We start from the raw sequence: 20902 nt of genomic DNA on the forward strand, positions 1-20902 counted from the left end.
CTGGGGGGGGGGGGTCCTGTGAGTTCTTTGTATCTCATTACGAAGAGGATCCCCTCCCATCCTCCTCTGAAACAACAACTAGTGGTGAAGTCTCCTCCAGCTCCTAACTTGTATGGCGTCTGTGCTGCTCTCTGGGCAGAGGTCACCACGCCGGCTCACTAATGAGGTGCCTGCCTTTTGTCCCCTGAGTCAGCCTCCCGCTTCGCCTTGCTCAAGGGCGGATGTCACTGACACACGCATGCACGCACGCACACACACATTGACACACACACACACACATTGACACACACACACACACACACACACACACACACACACACACATGTCAGTGTGTGCATATATGTGTGCGTGCATGTGTGTGTGTGTGCTTGTGTCAATGAGCACTCCTCTGATCCTTACAGGGTTAGGGTGTTTGTGTGTTTGGTGTGTGTGTGTGTGTGTGTGTTTGGTGTGCGTGCGTGCGTGCGTGCGTGTGTCAGTGAGCCGATCCTCCAATCCATACAGGAATCACCAGGAACTCCTCGGCATGGGGAGGTTTGAGAGGCCATCACAGGGATTCGGATGCTGGAGAGGGGACGGCTGTGGGTGTGGGAGGGGGCGGGGGCTTACTTAGTTAATAATGGCAGCAAGGACATCAATCCGCTTTATTTTCCACCTTGTAAAATGGCAGCCGCAACCCCTAAACACTCTTGAGTACACCATAAAAGGCCATGCACCGATGCAGCTGCTGCAGTACTTGATCGCAGTAATACAGGTAGTAAGCGTAAATGGCTCACACGCACGCATACACATGCATACACGTTCATACACACGCATAGAGATCCACGCACGCGCACACAGAAGCATTGGTAGGCATACGCAGGCATATGCACGCACACACAGACACGCACGCACAGACACACACACGCACGCTTACACACGCATACACGTGCACGGGTGTGGTGTGTGTGTGTGTGTGGGGAGGTGTGTGGGTGTATAAATATATATTTATATATATATATAAAGTGTTTCAAAAGTGGGTCTATTAAAAAATCTGACGTAAATGTTGCTGAGGGTTGCGCTCACATTGCAAGGTACCGCCGTTGCCGTTTGTTATTGACGTATGACTAATGCCTCCCCACACCTCCACCAGGCTCAATTACGGGGCGCGGAAGGCTGTTACTTTTACCTGCCTTGAGTCATAATAACTTCTATCCGTCTCAGGTCCGTCAGGCAGGTCTCTCGTCAACGCTACACAACTATGGATTTTGCAGGGATCAAAAGGATACGATTGGTGGTTTTCTGTTGATGTGTGTGAAGAAGGACGATGTGATACAACACAGTGTCAGGCGGTGAGCGGATGTGCTCAGTTCGGTGATTCCGATCTAACGGGGAGAAATGCTCTTGATTATGTACCAGTACGAGAGCGAAAGCGTGCAAGAAAGGAAAAGGGGGCAGCCGTTTTAAAATTCCTCACACTCCCGTGAACGTTCTCGGCATGCAGAGCACCCAGCTCTAAACCTCTCACTGTATCATCTTTATTATGCGGGGGGGGCAATTTTGTGCACTGTGTGCATAGCCCCTGCACATATATTACACGACGAAGAGGACGTTTCCCTTCACGCTAGGCAAATGTGTATTGTGTTTGTGTTTATAAAAAGATGTAGTGCTATATTTGTATTGACAGACGACGCAGGGTTATTTTCAGTTTGTTTGATGCAGACTAAAATAAGGACAAACTATGAATTATAACAGTCGGCTTGATCTGCCTGTGTGCCACTGTGTGTTTGTGGGAGTGTCTTTGTGAGTGTGTGTGTGTTTGTGTGTGTGTGTGTGTGTGTGTGTATGTATGTATGTGTATATATATATCTATATATATAACTAATGTCCCCGCTGCCTACCTGTGTGTTACCCAGGTGACGTTCCGCACCAGGATCTACCACTGCAACATCAACAGCCAGGGGGTGATCTGTCTGGACATCCTGAAGGACAACTGGAGTCCCGCCCTCACCATCTCCAAGGTCCTGCTGTCCATCTGCTCCCTGCTCACAGACTGCAACCCCGGTAATGACCTGCAGCGCACATACACACACACACACACATGCAAGAGCACACGCACACAAGAGCATACGCAAACGCGCGCACACAAACACACACACACACACAGACGCAAGAGCACACGGACACAAGAGCAAACGCACACACACACACACACACAGACACAAGAGCACACAGACACAAGAGTGCACACACAAACACACACACACACACACACGTGCATTCACAAACACACGTGCACAGGTCCTTGTACACACACACCCAGCTTAATGTCAGTGTTTCATTAAACAGGATTTTTCTATACGCATTTATATTTAGATATTTCAATTTTTATGTTAATTCCATTTTCTGCAGACAAATCCTGGGAAGAGAGCCATCTTGAAGGACTATTTTATTACATTTTTATAAGCGACAGACCTGGTCCTCTGACTCACACACACACACACACACACACACACACACAGGGGCTTCTCCATGAACATTGGACTGCTGTTTCTTATTTATTTTCTTTCATAAAAGAATATAATAATTCTGCCCTTCAAGGCCGGAACAATAATTTACTTGATTCAACACCACACTTCATAATACTTTGACCATTTAGATGTCACTCATTCAGCGTAGTGGCCATGAAAAAGCGAGACACAAAGCGTTCTTTTATATTTTATTACGCCCCCGTAAATGAATCAATATCGGGCCCATGCTCCTCAATATAGGCAGGGGGAAAAGGTTCAGGGACGAGGCTACAGCGTTTACTTTCTTTAAAGCTTATCATGTTAAATTCCGCCACAATTACCAGCACAGCCCCAACTGCTTTGGAGTTAGGACTGAGTCTGTCGCTTGTGATAAAAAAATGCAAAAACTGTCCTTCAAGATGGATTTCTTCCCAGAATGTTTCTGCAGAAAATCCTATGGCTGAAAAGGAATAAACAAAGAAGTATCTAAATCTAATGGTGTATATGAAAATCCTTGTTTAATTCAACACTGGCATTAAGCTAAGTGCCAGGTGTGAACTGGCTCTCGACTAAATCTCTAAGACTGCTGAGCTCATGATGTTCCACCGTCGTGCACGTGAGCGAGCACGCTACCGCGCGTTAAAGTCAAAGCACGGTGATGCAATGCTGAGCTAACGCGCCCCACACTGCCGTCGACGCCATGTGAAATGGCTTTGAAACAACTTTTCATTGTGAACAGACAACTCAACTATTTCAGGACCGATCTCAGTGCTTTTTTTTTTCGCTCTTTAATGTCCCCGTTTACGTATGTTATCTCATGCCCTTTTCTAATCGCTAAAAGAACCGTAATCGTAGAGCATTAATGCTCTATGACGGGTACTGAGATACAATTGATGTCTGGGAGGGATTCTGCGGAGCGTGTGAAGCCAGCTGCCGGCTCACATTTGCAGATATGAGTAGAGAAGGGTTTTCAGAGGTTCAGCGAGATTACTAACGCAAGGGAAAATGAGACGCAGGAGAAGACAAAGGAAGGGGAAGAGGTAGGGTGGCGCTGTGGTGGAGAGATTGTTAAAAGACTGAAAGAACCACAAATCAGAAGGTGTTTTAGGCGGGAAATGAGAAGAGATGAAAGAAGATGGTGAGGAGAGGAACACAAAGGGGGAGGGGTAGGGTGGGGGGGGGCAGAGGATAGGATAACAATGGTTGCTTCAGTGGGCGGAGGGAGTGGGAGACCTTTTTGGTGAATGTAAGAGCCGATCACTTCTTTCTCTCTCTCTCTCTCTCTCTTTCTCTCTCTGTCTCTTTTCTGTCTCTCTTGCTCTCGCTCTTGATCTCTCTCTCTCTCTCGCTCTCTCTTCTCTCTTTCTCTCTCTCTCTCTCTCTCTCTCTCTCTTTCTCTCTGTCTCTCTCCCTTCCCCTGTACTGTCTGCTCTCACCCACTGCCCACTAGAGAGATGAAACCATTGAGGCAGCTCAGATTAGCCAAACGCCATTTAGACACAAGCCTCCTCTGCTGAGAGGTCACGAAGATGGTGTGCGACAACCATGTAAATCATGCGCCCTTCTCCCGCCCCCTCCCCCCAAGACACACATACGCACACACATTCACACACAAGGGCAAAATCAATAGAGGAGCCGTGGGAATTTATAATCATCCGTGTTGTTGACTCACGGCATGTCACGTGGTCAATCTTGCATCAACACAGCGACAGGCAATCACTCCATTGAGACACACACACAAACACACACACTACACATGTATACACCAATACAACATACACAGACCGAAAGACACTTCATCACTGGCACGTGGATTTAAAGCCTAGTAGGTCCAGGGTTTGTTGTGTGCTGTGGTTCAGCCAGGCTTTGACCTGAAGGCCTGCTTGTGTTTGCTGCAGGGCTTCACATGATCCGCTCTCGGCTCAAGTAAGAGAATGCCAGTTTAAATGTGAAACTTTTTTTTCTTTGGTTCCTACAGTGTTTCGCATTGTTCACACGCACGCAGGCAGGCGCACGCACGCACACGCACACGCACGCACGCACGCACACACACACACACACACACACACACACACACACACACACACACACACACACACACACACACACACACACACACACACACACACACACACACACAGTTGTCTAACTGTTGTTCCATATCTCTCTTTTCCCCTTTTTCTCCCCCCCAACAGCGGACCCGCTGGTGGGCAGCATCGCCACACAGTACCTGACCAACAGAGCGGAGCACGACAGGATAGCCAAACAGTGGACCAAGCGCTACGCCACATAGACTCTGGGGGACCCCCTACACCCCCTGGCCCGTCTGTTTTCGGACCACAACTCCTCCCCCCCCCGCCCCTTTCCCCCTCCCCCTCCCCCTCACACAGACACACACGCACACCTCAAGCCCCACAACCCCCATACTCACACACACACACACACAAACACACACACACACACACACACACATACACACACACACACACACCGGCCCCTCAGAATCTAATCTGTGGAAGCACACCCAGACGTTGACCACTGCAGACGTTTTGATTGGATGAGGGTGGGGGGGGGGGGGGGGGGGGGGGGGGGGGTGAAGGCGAACTGTTAATTGTTCCATGCTGACTTGAAAGCTTCTTTTTTTATACAGAGTCTATTGGGGATTGTATTTTCCAATACGCTGAATGTTGATATGGTCATGAAAAGCTTTAATACTGTTCTTGTTCTTGTTGTTGTTTGCTGTTGATGTTGTTGTTGTTACCGTTGCTGTTGCTGATGTAAAAGTTGTTGAAGACGACGATGATGATGGTGATGGTGCCGGTGTCGTCGTTTGTTGTTTTTAACTGTTACTGCATTGTTTATAACATCATTCTATTATTCTCGACACCTCTCTCTCTCTCTCTCTCTCTCTCTCTGCTTGCTACCCCCCACCACCATCTTCAAGTGCGATATATTTGTCTGTTTAGTTTTGATTTATTTTGTTGTCATCTCTATTTTAATGTTATTTTTCAAACAACTCCTCTTTGGACATATTATTGCATGACAGCAGGATTCATTCTCATGCGCTGGCCATGTTACTGTTTGGATGTGGAGCGACCGCACGGGTGAGAGACTTCAGCCGCTTCCATATTCTTTGGTTTGTTCGTTTTTTTCTTTTTTGTTCAGAAAGATCAAATGGGCCACACTGCAAACCCAGCTTGGGTCTTGCAAATGGCAACGTTTTTGACATGGAAGCGGTGGCTTGCTGTACATAATGCCTCGTGTGAATACATGCTCTTGAATATTCAATTAAACACTGGCTTGTAAACGTGACCGGGGACTGTTGTTGCTTCATTCTCTCATAATTGTTTTAGTGTGTGTGTGTGTGTGTGTGTGTGTGTGTGAGTGTTGTACTACAATGCGATTTCCCTGAATATGGGCACGTTGGACGACTGTCAAGTAAATGCTTCTATTGGCACTCGGCAGACGTTTGAATGATAACAGGGCAGGACTCGCCCCTCTTTTGAGACTGAAATGATTGAAAGAACTTGCTTGCACGCCTGGTAGGATGACACGTCATTTGTGTTTTCCGGGAAACACTATCATCATCATCTCATCATACTTCGTATTTAAAGCTCGGCTGTCATTTCACCAAAAAAAAAAGTGTCAAGGCTGAATAGCCACATTCCCTGCGATGTTAATGAACCGAGTGCCTTAACCTTTTGTGTGCGTTTTCCAAACACCTTCATAAACCCGTTCCAAAATGGAAATAGCTGCCATGACTCAGACCTACCCAAAGGGTAAATTGATTTAGGTTAATCCACACCACGAAAACCATGCACGGCTTGCAATGTTACACAACCACACGTTTAACCCCTGCCGCGGTTACACAGACGTTATGCCAATTCTTGGTGTCTGGACGGAAAGCTACGCCTTAATGTGTTGCAGGTTTTTGCAAACGGCAAACCTGCCAGAAACCTCACATTTCGTTATGAAGGCCAACAGCCAACAACAACTGTGAGGTTCAGGTTCTAAGGCAACGATAATGACCGAAAGGATAGCTAGAGCCATTCTGTTTTTCATTGCCAATCCTATACGATCAACAATGGGTCATAAAGTTAAAGGACGTGTGATTCTTTGTGTCTGCTTCAAATTCGGGGAGCACTGTTGTTCGCCGGGGCCTTAAATATGTGTTGTGAAGAGGAGCAGGAGGACTGGTTAATTACGGTTGACTGGGAGACGCAGGGGCACTATGAAGGAGACGGCCACAGACGGACGGATTATTGTTTACTGCATCTGGACTTGAGAGAGATATGATTAAGACATGGCCTTACATCTGGAAGTATGGTGTGTGTGTGTGTGTGTGTGTGTGTGTGTGTGTGTGTGTGTGTGTGTGTGTGTGTGTGTGTGTGTGTGTGTGTGTGGATGGATGGATGGTTGGTATGTATGCTGGGGCGTAGCCAGGATTTTATTACTGTGGTTGCCAGCTCAGGCCAGTCTTATATTTGGGGTGGCATTTGATTGTCAACGGGGGGATGCTTGATTGTCAAGGGGGGGGGGGGGGGGGGGGGGGGGGGGGGGAGAATGATATCATAAGAATGATAAGTCAAAGTTAGATCAAACTAATAGTGGCGGGGGGCAGCGGGGTGGCCAACCTCTGACCAGGGGGGGCCATGGCCCCCCCCTGGCTACACCCCTGTATGTATGGCATGTATGTTGGTGTGTGTGTGTGTGTGTGTGTATGTGTGTGTGTGGATGGGTGGTTGGTATGTATGGCATGTACATTGGGGTGTGTGTGTGTGTGTGTAAAGCAATTTGGGTGCCTTGTACAGATGCAATGCATTAATTATTATTGTTATTATTATATGAATAGGCTTTAGAACCTGATAGATGGATAGATAGATAGATAGATAGATAGATAGATAGATAGATAGGTAGGTAGGTAGGTAGGTAGGTAGGTAGGTAGGTAGGTAGGTAGGTAGGTTGGTAGGTAGGTAGGTAGGTAGGTAGGTAGGTAGGTAGGTAGGTAGGTAGGTAGATAGATAGATAGATAGATAGATAGATAGATAGATAGATAGATAGATAGATAGATAGATAGATAGATAGATAGATAGATAGATAGATAGATAGATAGGCCTGGGTCGACCAATCTCTTAAAGGTCCCATGACATGCCACCAGGTGTGGTGTGATTAGCCGCTGCAAGCCGTTTTGGAAATCTGCCCCTTATGACATCACAGGAGGGCGTGTCCACCTAGATGTGTGACGGATAGATGAGCAACGTTTGCTAAAGTCCACTGGGTAGGCTGGTAGACTGATCTATCCAGCACACATCTAGGTGGACACGCCCACCTGTGATGTCATAAGGGGCAGATTTCCAAAACTGCTTATAAAGGCTAATGACACCACACCTGGTGGTATGTCATGGGACCTTTAAAATTCGCCATCAGTCGCTTGTCTCCGTCCAACTTCTCCTAAACCGGCTTATCAGTCGCTTGTCTCCGTCCAACTTCTCCTAAACCGGCTTGATCCCGTGTTCAACCAATAATCACAACCACAACCCGAGACTACATATAATCCCTTAAAAACACAACAAACGTGTGAGTGACACCAATCCAGTGGACAACAATGGGACGGACGCATGGGGGGGGGGCGTTAAACCTAGCTTTTAATATCCTCTCGTTGAATGAACACGTTAAAACCAAAGGTCATTCAATACGAATAAAATGAAATAACCATTTCAACGAGGGTTTAATTGAATCGGATACTGGGTTCAACTTGGCATGTGTGCCCAATAGATCCCATCGGCCCTAGGATCTGTCTTGGTGTGTGTCTGTTGCACCAGCAGCAGCACTTCCGCTCTCCGAGAGGCGAAAGGCACGCGTCCAGGCGACGGAGGCACTCGCGGACACAAAGAGAAGGTATCGAATACCAAATGTTTGCAATGTAATCGCGTGATATATGATATGTATGCCGACCAAGTTAATGGTTCTAGCAAATGATCGGACCACTGTTGTGTCTCCGTTGCCGTCGGAGGTGGGGAGCAGGGGGGGATTTAAATAATCGGTCCATCCTATGGGTGGCTGCACTGAGATCAGTTTTGTATGTCGACGGATGTATGCAATGAGAGGAAAAAAAAGAAGTGAAACGACACCATCCATTCCTCGCTGTGGGGTTTGTATTTAGTTTGGATTCACGCACAGGTTTGGTGTTGGATGACAGCATGAACGAGCCATTCTCGGAGCTGTCGGTGAAAGTTTCATTTGCCTGTAAAAAATTGTTCAGATGAAGTGGGGAGGATGAGGGAGGAGGGGGGGGGGGATCCCTGTGTCGAATGCGACATCGCCCCATTGATTATTTCTGCTTTTTCTGTCGGGTTATTGTTATCAGCTCGTCTCTGACCGTGCATTGCTTTACAGTGTTGGACACAGCCCCTTTGCTTCCCTACAGTTTAGTTTTTCTCCCCCTCAAATGATCGCTTTTGTCGCAGCCAAACAAAAGCTAAAAATAACGCCTGAGCGCAAACATTAGCTGAGGTCGCTCATCAGACCGGTGCTCCGAGAACGAAGCCAATGCTCCCAGCAAATTAAAAGCCTTTAGTTGTTAAGTGATATGTTGTCCGACATAACAATAACCAATCGGTGATCTGCATTGTCTGCTGCACGCCACCGAGGTATGAACACGTCAAGGTGTTTATTGACTGAATCGAGCGATGGGTTTTTTCGTCGCAACAATTCGTGTTTATAATGCTAGACAATGTCATGTCCATGTCATGTCCTCCCCATGCCGAATTCTCCCTTCCTTCCTATGCACCCCGTAGCCCATAGGATCGGTATGTCTGATGAAGATTCGCGTGCCAGCACAAGCTCTTCGTCTTCCTTCTCGTCGTCAACTCTAGAGATAAGCACCCCCAAGAAACGAGAAAGCAAAGCCAGCATGAGCAAGACTTCCAAACTCTTGTCGACCAGCGCGAAAAGGTACGGATCTGAACATCACATCCTTCCTTCTCGGAGGGGAAAAACAAATCACCTGCTGAGAGCAAACACTTTGCAGACCTTGGCCCACGTCGTGTTGAATTGAGTCATGGGAATGCAATTTAAAACTGGATCCTGGATCTGAACAGAAATAAATAAAGGTTGTTTGATTTTTTTTTGTGGCAGGATCCAGAAGGAGTTGGCGGACATTACGTTGGACCCGCCGCCTAACTGCAGGTACTTGGAATTGGTGCTCTATTTATGGGTGACCCGTTTTTTCATCCTCCCCTGATTTGAAGGACCGAAGTGGACCTGCTATTTTGTGGTTCACTCATGTATTTCCCTGCAGTGTGTGTGTGTGTGTCTGTGTGTGTGTGTGTGTGTGTGTGTGTGTGTGTGTGTGTGTGTGTGTGTGTGTGTGTGTGTGTGTGTGTGTGTGTGAGTAAATGAAGTATAGATGAATATGTGTGTGTTATTTCCTGACTGCTGAGAACAGCAGGTACCCTTCTTGTGGAACTTCAAAGAGCTTCTGGGTTGCTGTTCACAAAGTGTGTGTGTGTGTGTGTGTGTGTGTGTGTGTGTGTGTGTGTGTGTGTGTGTGTGTGTGTGTGTGTGTTTGCACATGCTCACATGTACTGTTGTAGTAAAAGCTATCGCTGTCTGTGAAGGCAAGCAGAGCACTTAATCGGTTGAGGTTATTATGTGGTGATGGACGTTTCTGCCTTTGTGTGTGTGTGTGTGTGGGTGATGTAGATAGCTAGGGATATTCTCTGCTCACAGGTGAACTATGCTTACTTTGACTCCCTCTTGCATGAGCCAGGGTAGGGGCCATCTGGATGGAACAGTGTAGCTGGAGGGCTGGCTTTAGGACCTGTGTTCCCTACAGGGTTTTCCGGACAATGTATGGAATGTCTTGAAATTTGCAATTCCAGACAGGGAAAGTCTGGGAACTTGATTCATCATCCATAGTTGAGGAAAAGTCGAGGAATATCAGTGAATTGCGTCTGCCAACCTCTGATTGTGTCTTGCCTCTCACCGAATATAAGCCTATATTTTCCCCATGTATTCCCATTCAGTCCAGCTAACCTAGCGTTCATTGTCCTCGCCTTTTGAGATTCACAAGCATATTGACTGATTACATTAGGGATGGGGGAAGACGGACAGGCAGGGCAGGTTATTGAGTGTGTGTAATGTTTCATCATGTTTTGCCTTCATAAATCATGGAAAGTCATTGGACAGGGAGCTGGGACGACGTTTTTGTAGGAATACAAATACTTTATTGTCTGAACCGCGCGATAGGAAGGGCCTCACTGGTGTTATTAGTGTGTCATAAGGATATTGCTATTCAATGGTCACTGATAGGATTGCAGTGACTGAAGCATAATCTTTTATATCTTTTATTTGACGTGTGAGTTGTTGTTTTTCCTGCATCATAAACGCATCACTTGCTCAAGATAAAAAGATTAGTTGAGGAGTGTCCTGTCAGAAAAGAGCCCATAAACATTCACTTCATGATCACTAAAGATGGTGTTACCCGATCCAATAATGAATGGATGAATGGATTCAAAGTAAGCTTAATTGGATTCCCCTGTGTTTGTTTGTTGTGCTGTTATGTCTGCGCTTTGTTGCACCCATTGTACTCATTGTAACCATCCCTGGAAGAAAGGATCTGTCTTTCTGTGTTCCTTCCCAAGGTTTCCTCCTTGAGAATTACATTCCCTTTAAGCTGTTTGGGGGGGCTAGGGGGGTGTGTGTTTATAAAAAGGTTGGCCGCGAAGCCCATTGAGACTGTAACAGTGCTCAGGGGCTGCAATAAAAATAAAATAATGTAAAAAAAAAAAAAAGTCTCCACCTGCGCATGACAGAACGGTTAGTGTGGAAGCGGGCGTCTGGTTTGGGGGGTTGGAGGTGTGAAACGGCTGACCTGCAGTCGACACGACACAGCAGCGCTGCTGCTCAGCCTGTGCTGCGAGAGCGGTGTCTGAGGGGGTGAAAGCCCACTTGTTGTCATCGTTCAGGTCAGCCGTGTCTGTTGACCATCGCCTGGCACTATGGCCGGGAGACGGAGCGGACACTGCTTCGACCAGATCAACATTGATAGTAAGATTCTCTACGTTTTGAAACACGCGTTTCTTTTTGGACGCAAGTGATAGGATTATTGCGTTGCGGTTGTCTATTTTCATCCACTGATAGCCTTTTAGTTGAATATCACATGTGATCGCAGTTTCACTTGTGGTGTCGAGAGTGTCCTGGCATCACTCAGTGCCTCTCCTATATTAGTCACCACCACTGCTGAATGGACGTGTCTCATCAGAAGCCTACTTTATGATCTCCAAGGTTCCTGTTATTGCAATGGAGTTAAACTGTTTGTTTTTTGTGTTGAGCAGTGATATGGGCCTCTGTATGGATCTGAATGGTGCAACTGTGGTGTGACACTGATTATTTTGTACTACTTTTAAAAAGAAGATCATTTTTTGGGGGGGTGGGGAATGCTTTCCTGTCTTGCTTAGTGCTGTTGGATGACTTATTCATATATAGGCAATTAAAGTATAATCCTATAGCCCACAGGCTTTGTAAAATCAATTCAATTATTTTTTAATGCCCACACCATTTGCCCCCCTGGCTGTTGGTTAACATGCAGTTTCTATGTACACAGTGTACCCTGATATGCACATGATTACAAAGTCGTTGTTTCGGAACACTTGAACCGATATTATTCTTGTTAGTCAACGATAACTTTAAGTAAATGACTTGTCTCTCACAACCTCTTCCTCTTCCTCCTCCACAACCCCCCCCCCCCTCCTCCTCCTCCCCAACCCTCCTTCCTCCTCCACCACAACCCTTCCTCCTCCTCCTCCTCCTCCTCCCCTAGTCAAGACGTTGCCTTTAGCTGCCTGACTTGGATTCCTTACATTCCCGTCAGGGGCTCATGACAATTGAAAATACAGATTGACAGCGAGTAGGGGGGTGTTGGTGGTGGTGGCAGCTCAACTATCCCCAGGTGGTTTTTCAAACACATCTCTCGGGACTCCTTTTGATTGTCATCGTGGCGGTTATTAACCTCTTACGTGGTGTTGTTTGTTCAACGAGACGTGTGGTTTGAAGGGCTGAGGTGTGTCTCCATTTTGAGAGAAATGGGATGACAATCTATGTTGTTGCACCGGTTAAAGGATGCCTGACTGTTCAGAGTACGTTGTGGTTTACCAAACCCTTGCACACAATCGTCAGGAATTGTTGCAATTGTGGAACGCTTCCTCCTGGTGTGTCCCCCCGCCCTGGTGACACCCATAATTGTGTATAAATAAGCAATGAGATGAGCCTCAGCGGATTAATATTGATGGACGTACGTTACAGCTGACGCCATTTCTTGCTTGTGATGGGAGGGCGGGTGGGGAGTCAAAGATGTGGGGGCTCCAGGGTCACACCGAGACAGACAGACAGACAGACACTGTAACAATTGGAATCATCAGGGAACATCTGTCGCTGCCGTTTACAATAAAATGATCATTGAACTGCTTCTTGGGTAAAATGTAAATTCATTTGGAAAGAAGTCAGGGAAATTGAACGTAATCATTTACTTATCCTAATGAAACCAGCTGAAGCCGATATATTTGTTTTTCTTATCTTTTGCCATTGGAGCCACGATTTGCGGCTCATGAGTTTTTAGGTTCTGGTTGAGACGCAGCCCTCCTCTCATTGAGTTTGGCCTTTTTCTTTGTCCATGAGAAGGCAGAACTTGAGGTGTGAAAAAGAGTCTTGAGAACCATTCCTATGTCCCGACCCTAGGGCTGTAGTTAACCATCTGAGCATCATGTGAGTACTGCACGGGGGGGGGGAGGGGGGGGGGGGCTGGCTGGCTGGGGTAAGAACAGAAAGAGAGAGAGAGAAAGGCTTGTTGTTACAGTGCTGGGAGACTGCCAGCGGTCCGTCCTGTCCCATCAGATCCTTACCAAGGTGTGTGTGTGTGTGTGTGTGTGTGTGTGTGTGTGTGTGTGTGTGTGTGTGTGTGTGTGTGTGTGTGTGTGTGTGTGTGTGTGTGTGTGTGTGTGTGTGTGTGTGTGTGTGTGAAGCTTTTTTGCATCTATAAAAAGCCTTGCTCCCCAGAGAGGACGTGTCTGGCACCGTTGGTGCTTTTGTGGGTAGTCACACAGACACGTGCGCGCGCACACCGTGCTATACCTTTGAGGCCGCCATGAGATCTGTGACGATTTGACAATAAGTTGTTTTTATTCCTCCCGATTTAGCATGTGGACCTTCTTTAACCCACTCCTGTTGGTTATAATGAGGGCCAACACACCTATTGAATATCTTGCCAACAAAATCTCAAATGTACACTAATATTAATCGTAAAGTCGGCTTATACACTCTGCACTGGAAGCAATCAGGCCTGTAGGGGCGTGGTCTGAAACCCTCTGGCTGTTTGGTGTAGTTCCTACTTCCTCAAAGCCTGAAGCACCATAGCTTCATTCAGCTGCAGTGCGGTCGAAACGTGAGTGTACATTCATCGCTTACCCACTTGGCAATGTAGACCAGAGGTAGTCGACTAGACCCGCTGTGGCGACGCTCTGACACGTTGGACCAATCGGCTTGAAGGAACAGAAAGAAATCGATCCCTGGAAATTGTGAGATTGTATTGGATTTATTGGAACATCATTTTCCGTTGCTTAATGCACTAACCCCTAATAACATAATTGGAAGTAATTTACTTACTTACTTACTTACTTACTTACTTGAGCATTTCTGATGTCAATCATAACTTATAGTCTGATGTTTGCTGTCTCAAAGGGGGGGGGAGAAATCGATTGGATTGTTCTAATACTTCTCATCGCTAGTCCTGGATATTAAATCATCTGCGGAAGAGTGTGTGTGTGTGTGTGTCTGTGTTCTCTGGTGAACCGGAGCCTTGGGCTGATGGGTCATGTCCTTGTCAGTGAACCTGACGGATCACTTGTGGGAGAAGGGGTGGCCACATTTACATATTGTAGAGTTTGACATACCTAATAGTGTTAGCGGAGTTTCCCCTGTCTTCTGGTTCTTTGTCCCTACGAAGGGAGCACCTTGGCTTTCACTTCCTGACTATCTCCCTACTGCCTGGTGGGTTTTCAGAACCTGACCAGAGCTACGATGGAGGCTGCAGCAGCATGGCTGTTACTGAGCCTCTTAGGATTGGCTCTGAATCGCAATGATTGTTTGCAATACCTCGAGGGGTCCATTGAAGACAGGCAGGCTGCGCTAATTCAAGATGATTGTTTAGAGGTACTGCATAGCTCTGGTGGCTAATGCCTTAAGTGGAGCTACTGTTTTTAGCTTTACTTTTCTGTGTTTTTTTTTAGAAACACCATGTAAGCAATGTGAGCCCTCGCAGTTGAAATCGAGACTTGCGTGTCGTACATCCCGCTGCGATTTCAGTGAGTCTGAAGTTAAACTTCCACCAAAGAGGCACGGGAGTGAATGCTTCAATCCAGATGCTCTCACCGAGTTTCTGACAAACAGCTTGACTTTCCACTGCTGAACATTCACAGATGCCGTGCACCGCTTTGGCTGACGTATTGGCTTTAACTTAACCTTAGCTTCGCTTTAACCTTTCTTTTAAAGCATTAACTGAATCCAGAATCGTTTTGGGATAAAGTAAAAAAAAAAAAATAGACAAGCCAGGAATCTGTGTGACACACACACACAGACAAAGATACACATCCCCACAGAGAGACACACACACACACACACACACACACACACACACACGCACACGCACACGCACACACACAGAAAATAGGTTGATAAGGATGCCGATGCAGCAACTGTATCCTGACAACACTATCCAGACCCGGTCTGTGCCAGAAACAGAATACCAAAACTGACTCACACGCATGTCTGCATGAACGCGTAATAATATTACCATATGGTAATATTTTGATATACAGTATGTCATATGTAGGTATATATGGTAATATTATTAGTATCGGTTCCCATGGTTTTCAAAGACAGTTTTCATAACCGCGACAAACAATGTTTTCCTTTCGTTAATTATAGTCCATATGCATTGCGTGTAGTAGTTTTACCAAAGAATAAATGTGTTTTATCGCCATGTAAGTTTGGACATGCAAGGACATTTTTCCTAAACGTTTGGCACAGCGGGGCGAAAATGAGCTCATGTTTTGGCTTGTCTGGCCTCAATGTAGTGAGTGTTTAGTTCACCTCATGCTCAGTAGAAATGGCCTTACACAGTCCATTCATTGTTTAGGTGAGGTGCTTTTATAAAACATTTTATATTTGGCGAAGCTGCTCCCAGCCCTTTGTCAAACTGTGATTTTCAATCAATACAGATTGGGTTCATGCATCAGATTACACTTCATTACTTGTGTGAATGAACAGGTCTTCATCTTACTCCGCTGTGGGCTCTGTTCGTGGTGGTTTGTTGGAGCAGTTTGCCGCTGAACCTCTGATGGCTGGAGAAACAGAAACGACGGTCTGCGTGGTGTCTCCCTTTGTTGAATGTCCTAACTGCTGCTCAAACGACCCGACTCATCAATGTTATTGTGCAGGGAAAAATACATGAATATCACTGTTATTGATGACTCGCCTCCAAATTGGACGGTAGATATGTCAAGCTTTCTAAGCTATGCTTATTTTCTATGGCAATTGGTCTTCCAAGGTATTATATATCCCTTAAGCGAAAAAATATGTGACGTAAGATTTGCATCCTGAGATTTTATTTACAATGTTGTTTAATATTTTTTGGCCGCTTCGGAAGATAAATATAATGTTTTATCTGTGTTTGGTAGTAAATGTTTGCAAGTGCAAAATCAATCATCGTAACCTTTTCCAAAGTAAGTGCATAAGCAGTGAACGCATCAATCGAAACGTCTTAACCTAATTCATTGCCACGCTCTGATGAAAAAACGATGTTTGAAAACCCCCTGAGGTGAAAGCTCTGGTTCTCAAATTCTGTTAGATTTTGGTATTAAACTCATGGGAGCGAGATGCTTCTGGTGACGTATTACCTGCGTGTGGTTAACGGGAGCATTTGAATCAGTGTCTTGTACAGCTTGTAAGAGTCTATCCCACCCCGGTATGTCCTGTGGTTCCAAGGCTAATATGTTAATGGATGATTGTTTTTCACACTTACCCACACAGTCTGTGGCAATTAACGGGAAAAGAAAACAAAAAGGGCAATTTAGCAGGAAGATTGCGAGATAAGACTACAAGTTAAAAGTCCGGGCATTGTGCCCAGACCCACATAAGAAAGGTGTGTGTGTGTGTGTGTTCGTGTGTCTGTAATTTTAATTTGGTACTTTTTTGTTTTAATTGAAACAGAGCATTCCCTCTATTGAAGCCTGTTTTCTCCCCCGCCATGGTGCATTATAAAGACTAATGAGTACATAAACACCAATCTTTAATAGTGGTTATCTAATTAAATATATTATGTTTCTCCCTCTGCAGCGCTGGTCCAAAAGGGGACAACATCTATGAGTGGCGCTCCACCATCCTGGGCCCCCCGGGCTCGGTGTACGAAGGGGGGGTCTTCTTCCTGGACATCGCCTTCACGCCAGACTACCCCTTCAAACCCCCCAAGGTGACGCTCCGACCAATGCTCCTCACATTAGCCCGACGTCTATTGAGCTATAAGTTAGGAGGAGTGCAGCCATTACAGGCTGTTAGGAGGCCTATCGTTGTCATGAGAATGAGGCTGTCTGGTAATGTGTGTTGTTCTGTAAATTGACCACTAGAGGGCAACGTTGCACTTGGAATAAAACCAGCGCTTCTAGTCAATTGCCTTGAGCCTCATGAGATCGATTAGACCTTGTCAAGTGTATGTTTTATTGTATAACTTTGTGTGTGTGTGTGTGTGTGTGTGTTACCCAGGTGACGTTCCGCACCAGGATCTACCACTGCAACATCAACAGCCAGGGGGTGATCTGTCTGGACATCCTGAAGGACAACTGGAGTCCCGCCCTCACCATCTCCAAGGTCCTGCTGTCCATCTGCTCCCTGCTCACAGACTGCAACCCCGGTAATGACCTGGAGCACACATACACACACACATACACACACACACACACACATGCAAGCGCACACATGCACACACAGTGGAGTCACAATAATGACCTGTGTTCGACATTCAAAGAAGTCCTTTAGTCTGTAGGACTACTGTAGGAAGGGTGTGTGTATATACTCATAGTTAAATAGTGCATATAGAATGCATCGAATGGAAGAAAATCTGTGCCATCGGATTTTGAAAATAAAAAGCCATTGAATGCTAAGCACTGAATATTTATGCATTGAAATAACTTATCTTGATTTTTTTGCCTCTGACTTCATCTCTTAAAATGTTCAATAAAGCTTTTTCAGCTGTATTTTTCAACGTGAAAATCAAATATTCAACTGAAATATCTTCAACGTCCCCAAATTCAACATGCCAAAATCAGCTGCGAAATTCAATGTATGAAATTCAGCGTTAACATCGGGGGAACCAAGGAAGAGCAATCCATCCTAGAGGCTAGATAAAGGGGAAAATGATTTGTTGAAAATTGTAAGAGTTATATTCAGAGACAAAAAATCCAGATACGTTGTTTCAATTGTAGTTTAACACAGTCGTTGTCAGCCCTCATAGATGTGTTCAACATGCGCACAATTTTTTTTGTATTGATGGGGAAAATGAGCATAAAATGATGTTGACATTTAAGTGGAAATCTCAAAGATTGGAATTTAAATGAATTGCTGATGAAAGCCCTTGAATTTGCATTATTGTACAGTATTGGCATTCCCTTCATGCAGTTGTGGTTCTACCAGAGAGGGTACGGCAAAACCACTCCAACAGTGTGTGTGTGTGTGTGTGTGTGTGCGCGCACGTGTGTGTGTGTGTGTGAGAAGCGCTGCTTTCTTTTCACCACATGGGCCACCAAAGAGAACGAAATGGTGATCTTCGAGAGACAACTAACAAATATTATTGATTTTGTTGTCCTCCTTAAACAGCCGACCCGCTGGTGGGAAGCATCGCGACACAGTACACCACAAACCGACCGGAGCACGACAGAATAGCCAGACAGTGGACCAAGCGCTACGCCACATAGTGCCCGAGATGGGGGGGGGGGGGGGGGGGGGGGGGGAGAGACAGCTCTAGGACCTAGGGGGGGGGTTGTGGGTAGGGCCGGAAGTGGATAAGTTAAAGGAAAAGTATCATTGAGGTATTAAGCTTTGTCCTTCCCTAGCCAATTCAAACATTGTTTTCCTTGTTTTTGCATGAACTAGTTGTACTAGTTGTTTTTTCTTTGTTCCTTTTCTTTTGTGTATTTGTTACACAAATGAAGTATTTAGATTTACACGTGAAGCCATTCTTTCAGTGAGCCTCTGTGCCATCCAAGGGGATCACTGGCTTGTCCCCGAGATGAGTGTGATAGCAGTCTAAAGTAATGCCAACGTGTTTTAATGGGACTTGGGCTTAATTGGGGGGATGGAGAGGGGTCCGGGGGGATTGTTGAGGGTGTGGGGGTGAGGATATGTTGTGGACAGGGGCGTAGGAATGGGTTTAACATTGGGGGGGACACATATCGGAAACCTGACAGATCGGTTAATGGTTTGAACAGAATTGTCATAAGTTAACTACACTGAAAAAATTCACAAATATATTTTATTCTACTAAAAAGATACATTTGTAAATGTAAAGGAAAACACATTTTGAATGGCAGTAATGAACTCATAAATATCAAATCAATTCTTTAATTGCACGCTCAATCATCCAGTTTTTTAGAATAAGAAGCGGTGACAAGACGCTGTGTTGCGCTTTCAAAATAAAATAAAATATTTTTCTCCCCCGGGTATAATTTTTAGGTGGGACAAATGCGCCTGTCTCCGATATTGGAGGGGACACGTCCCCTCCGTCCCCCCCGGTTCCTACGCCCTTGGTTGTGCATAATCTTTTTTTTATCTTGGGTGGGGGGGAATGGAAGTCTTAATTGGGTTCAGTTGTTTTAAATGTAAAACATGTTTTCGTTATCCTCAACTATAATCAAATTTAGCAATATTGCATTTGGTGTTTTCCTTTGCTCTGATTGGATGCTTGAAGGTTGAAGTAAGCGGCACTTTCTTATAAATCTGTTACAGCATGGTTCCCTGTGAAGTCTGTCCCCCCTGTACATGTTTTTATTTTTCACCTTCCTTAACCTCATGGTTTGAAAAGGTGTTTCACATGTGAAGGTGTGGATGGCTGTTGTTTGCATAATGTAAGCCTACCGATTTAGAAGAAAAGCTGTATGAAAAAGTTTTCTGTAAGAATTAAATGTTAACAAGTTTCCTTTTGTCATTTTTGACTTGTGCTTCCAAAAATGCAGATTTTCTTTACCAAATTTGAGCCAGCTACTTACCTTGAGTAGTTTTGAGCCAAATAGACAGTGATTATGCTGGCAAGAGTTTGTGCGTTGGGATATGTTGGTGTTATATCTAGATCATTCAAATGACCTACAAAGATTTAATACATTCGTTTTATTTCCCCTCAGACCTTCAGTCATCGACTTGGCTCGCTAAAATATGACAATGCAGGCTCAATAATGGATAAGTGCCTCTTTTCTAAAGAATGCCTCTTGAGCTGACCTAAGTATATCTCCTTCAGTTCCTCAGCATAAAACATGAGAGAACAAGAGCGAGAGATCTCCTTAATGGTTCTGTGATAAAATAAGCAATATAAATGCACCCCAGCCAATACCAACACATGAAGACTCACCCTCTTCCACCGACAGCAATGTATCACGTTTCTTCGTTCCGTTATGAGGAACAACCATGTCACATGGTTGTGACATGGTTGAAAGAAGAGAATGCAAGAGAAAATCTAGAGCCAGTATTTTAATCCATGCATTGTTAACCACTACAGTATGTAAACGATCACAGGAATATTGCTGGACAGCAGAGGAAGATTTGAAAACAACTTAAAGAGGTATTATACTAGGCTAAGACACAAGCTCATTCACTACCAGTAGAAAAACTTTTGTTCAGGTTCCTCGGAACACTTTATTTGCATTTACATCAGACAGTACCGTTTAGCTTTTTCACATTGCTAGACACGTCAGGAATGTGGGGTTTATTAAAGTGCTAAAAAATAAATTAGTTAAAAAATAAATATCATCTATCCATAGATGGTAGTTCTAACGTTAGAAAGGCTACCGTCTGTACGTTGCTACCCATTTCAACAGAAGTCTACCCAACAGGCTACGAAATGCAGAAGTGCAACTAACGCCGAGGCCAACGGCATAACCGATCCCACACCGTTGATCAAGGCCTAACACCATCGCCTTCCACGTTCAGTTAAAAAGGGTGGCTCGCGACACGACGGACGAGCCGGGACCAACTCTACCGCGTCTCACGACCAAGCTCAAGGGGGGGGGGGGGGGGGGGGGCTGCAGGCGGGGGGGGCGGGAGTGTGGAGTGTCAGGCGGGGGTGGGGGGCTGAGTGACGGGGCCGTCTCCAGGGT

General features: G+C 45.6%; 2 protein-coding genes across 2 annotated transcripts in view; both read left to right on the forward strand.

Annotated features, from left to right (window-relative positions):
* The window catches only part of LOC307085077 (ubiquitin-conjugating enzyme E2 E2-like), a 35689-nt gene extending 30649 nt beyond the window's left edge, over window positions 1-5040 (forward strand). The window contains exons 5-6 of the mRNA XM_079749724.1: window positions 1896-2043; window positions 4685-5040. Of these exons, the coding sequence (XP_079605850.1) occupies window positions 1896-2043; window positions 4685-4782 (246 nt within the window). The 3' untranslated portion in view covers window positions 4783-5040. The remainder of the gene's footprint in view (window positions 1-1895; window positions 2044-4684) is intronic.
* A 3293-nt stretch (window positions 5041-8333) lies between these two features.
* On the forward strand, window positions 8334-18526 carry LOC307085078 (ubiquitin-conjugating enzyme E2 E1-like). Its single transcript, XM_079749725.1, has 6 exons — window positions 8334-8387; window positions 9287-9443; window positions 9627-9677; window positions 16881-17013; window positions 17304-17451; window positions 18414-18526. The coding sequence occupies exons 2-6, from the start codon at window positions 9301-9303 to the stop codon at window positions 18509-18511; spliced, it is 573 nt and encodes a 190-aa protein (XP_079605851.1). The 5' UTR covers window positions 8334-8387; window positions 9287-9300; the 3' UTR covers window positions 18512-18526.
* Window positions 18527-20902: the final 2376 nt, after the last annotated feature.

This window comes from Pollachius pollachius (assembly GCF_949987615.1).
Source record: "Pollachius pollachius genome assembly, chromosome: 13".
Classification (NCBI taxonomy): Eukaryota; Metazoa; Chordata; class Actinopteri; order Gadiformes; family Gadidae; genus Pollachius; species Pollachius pollachius.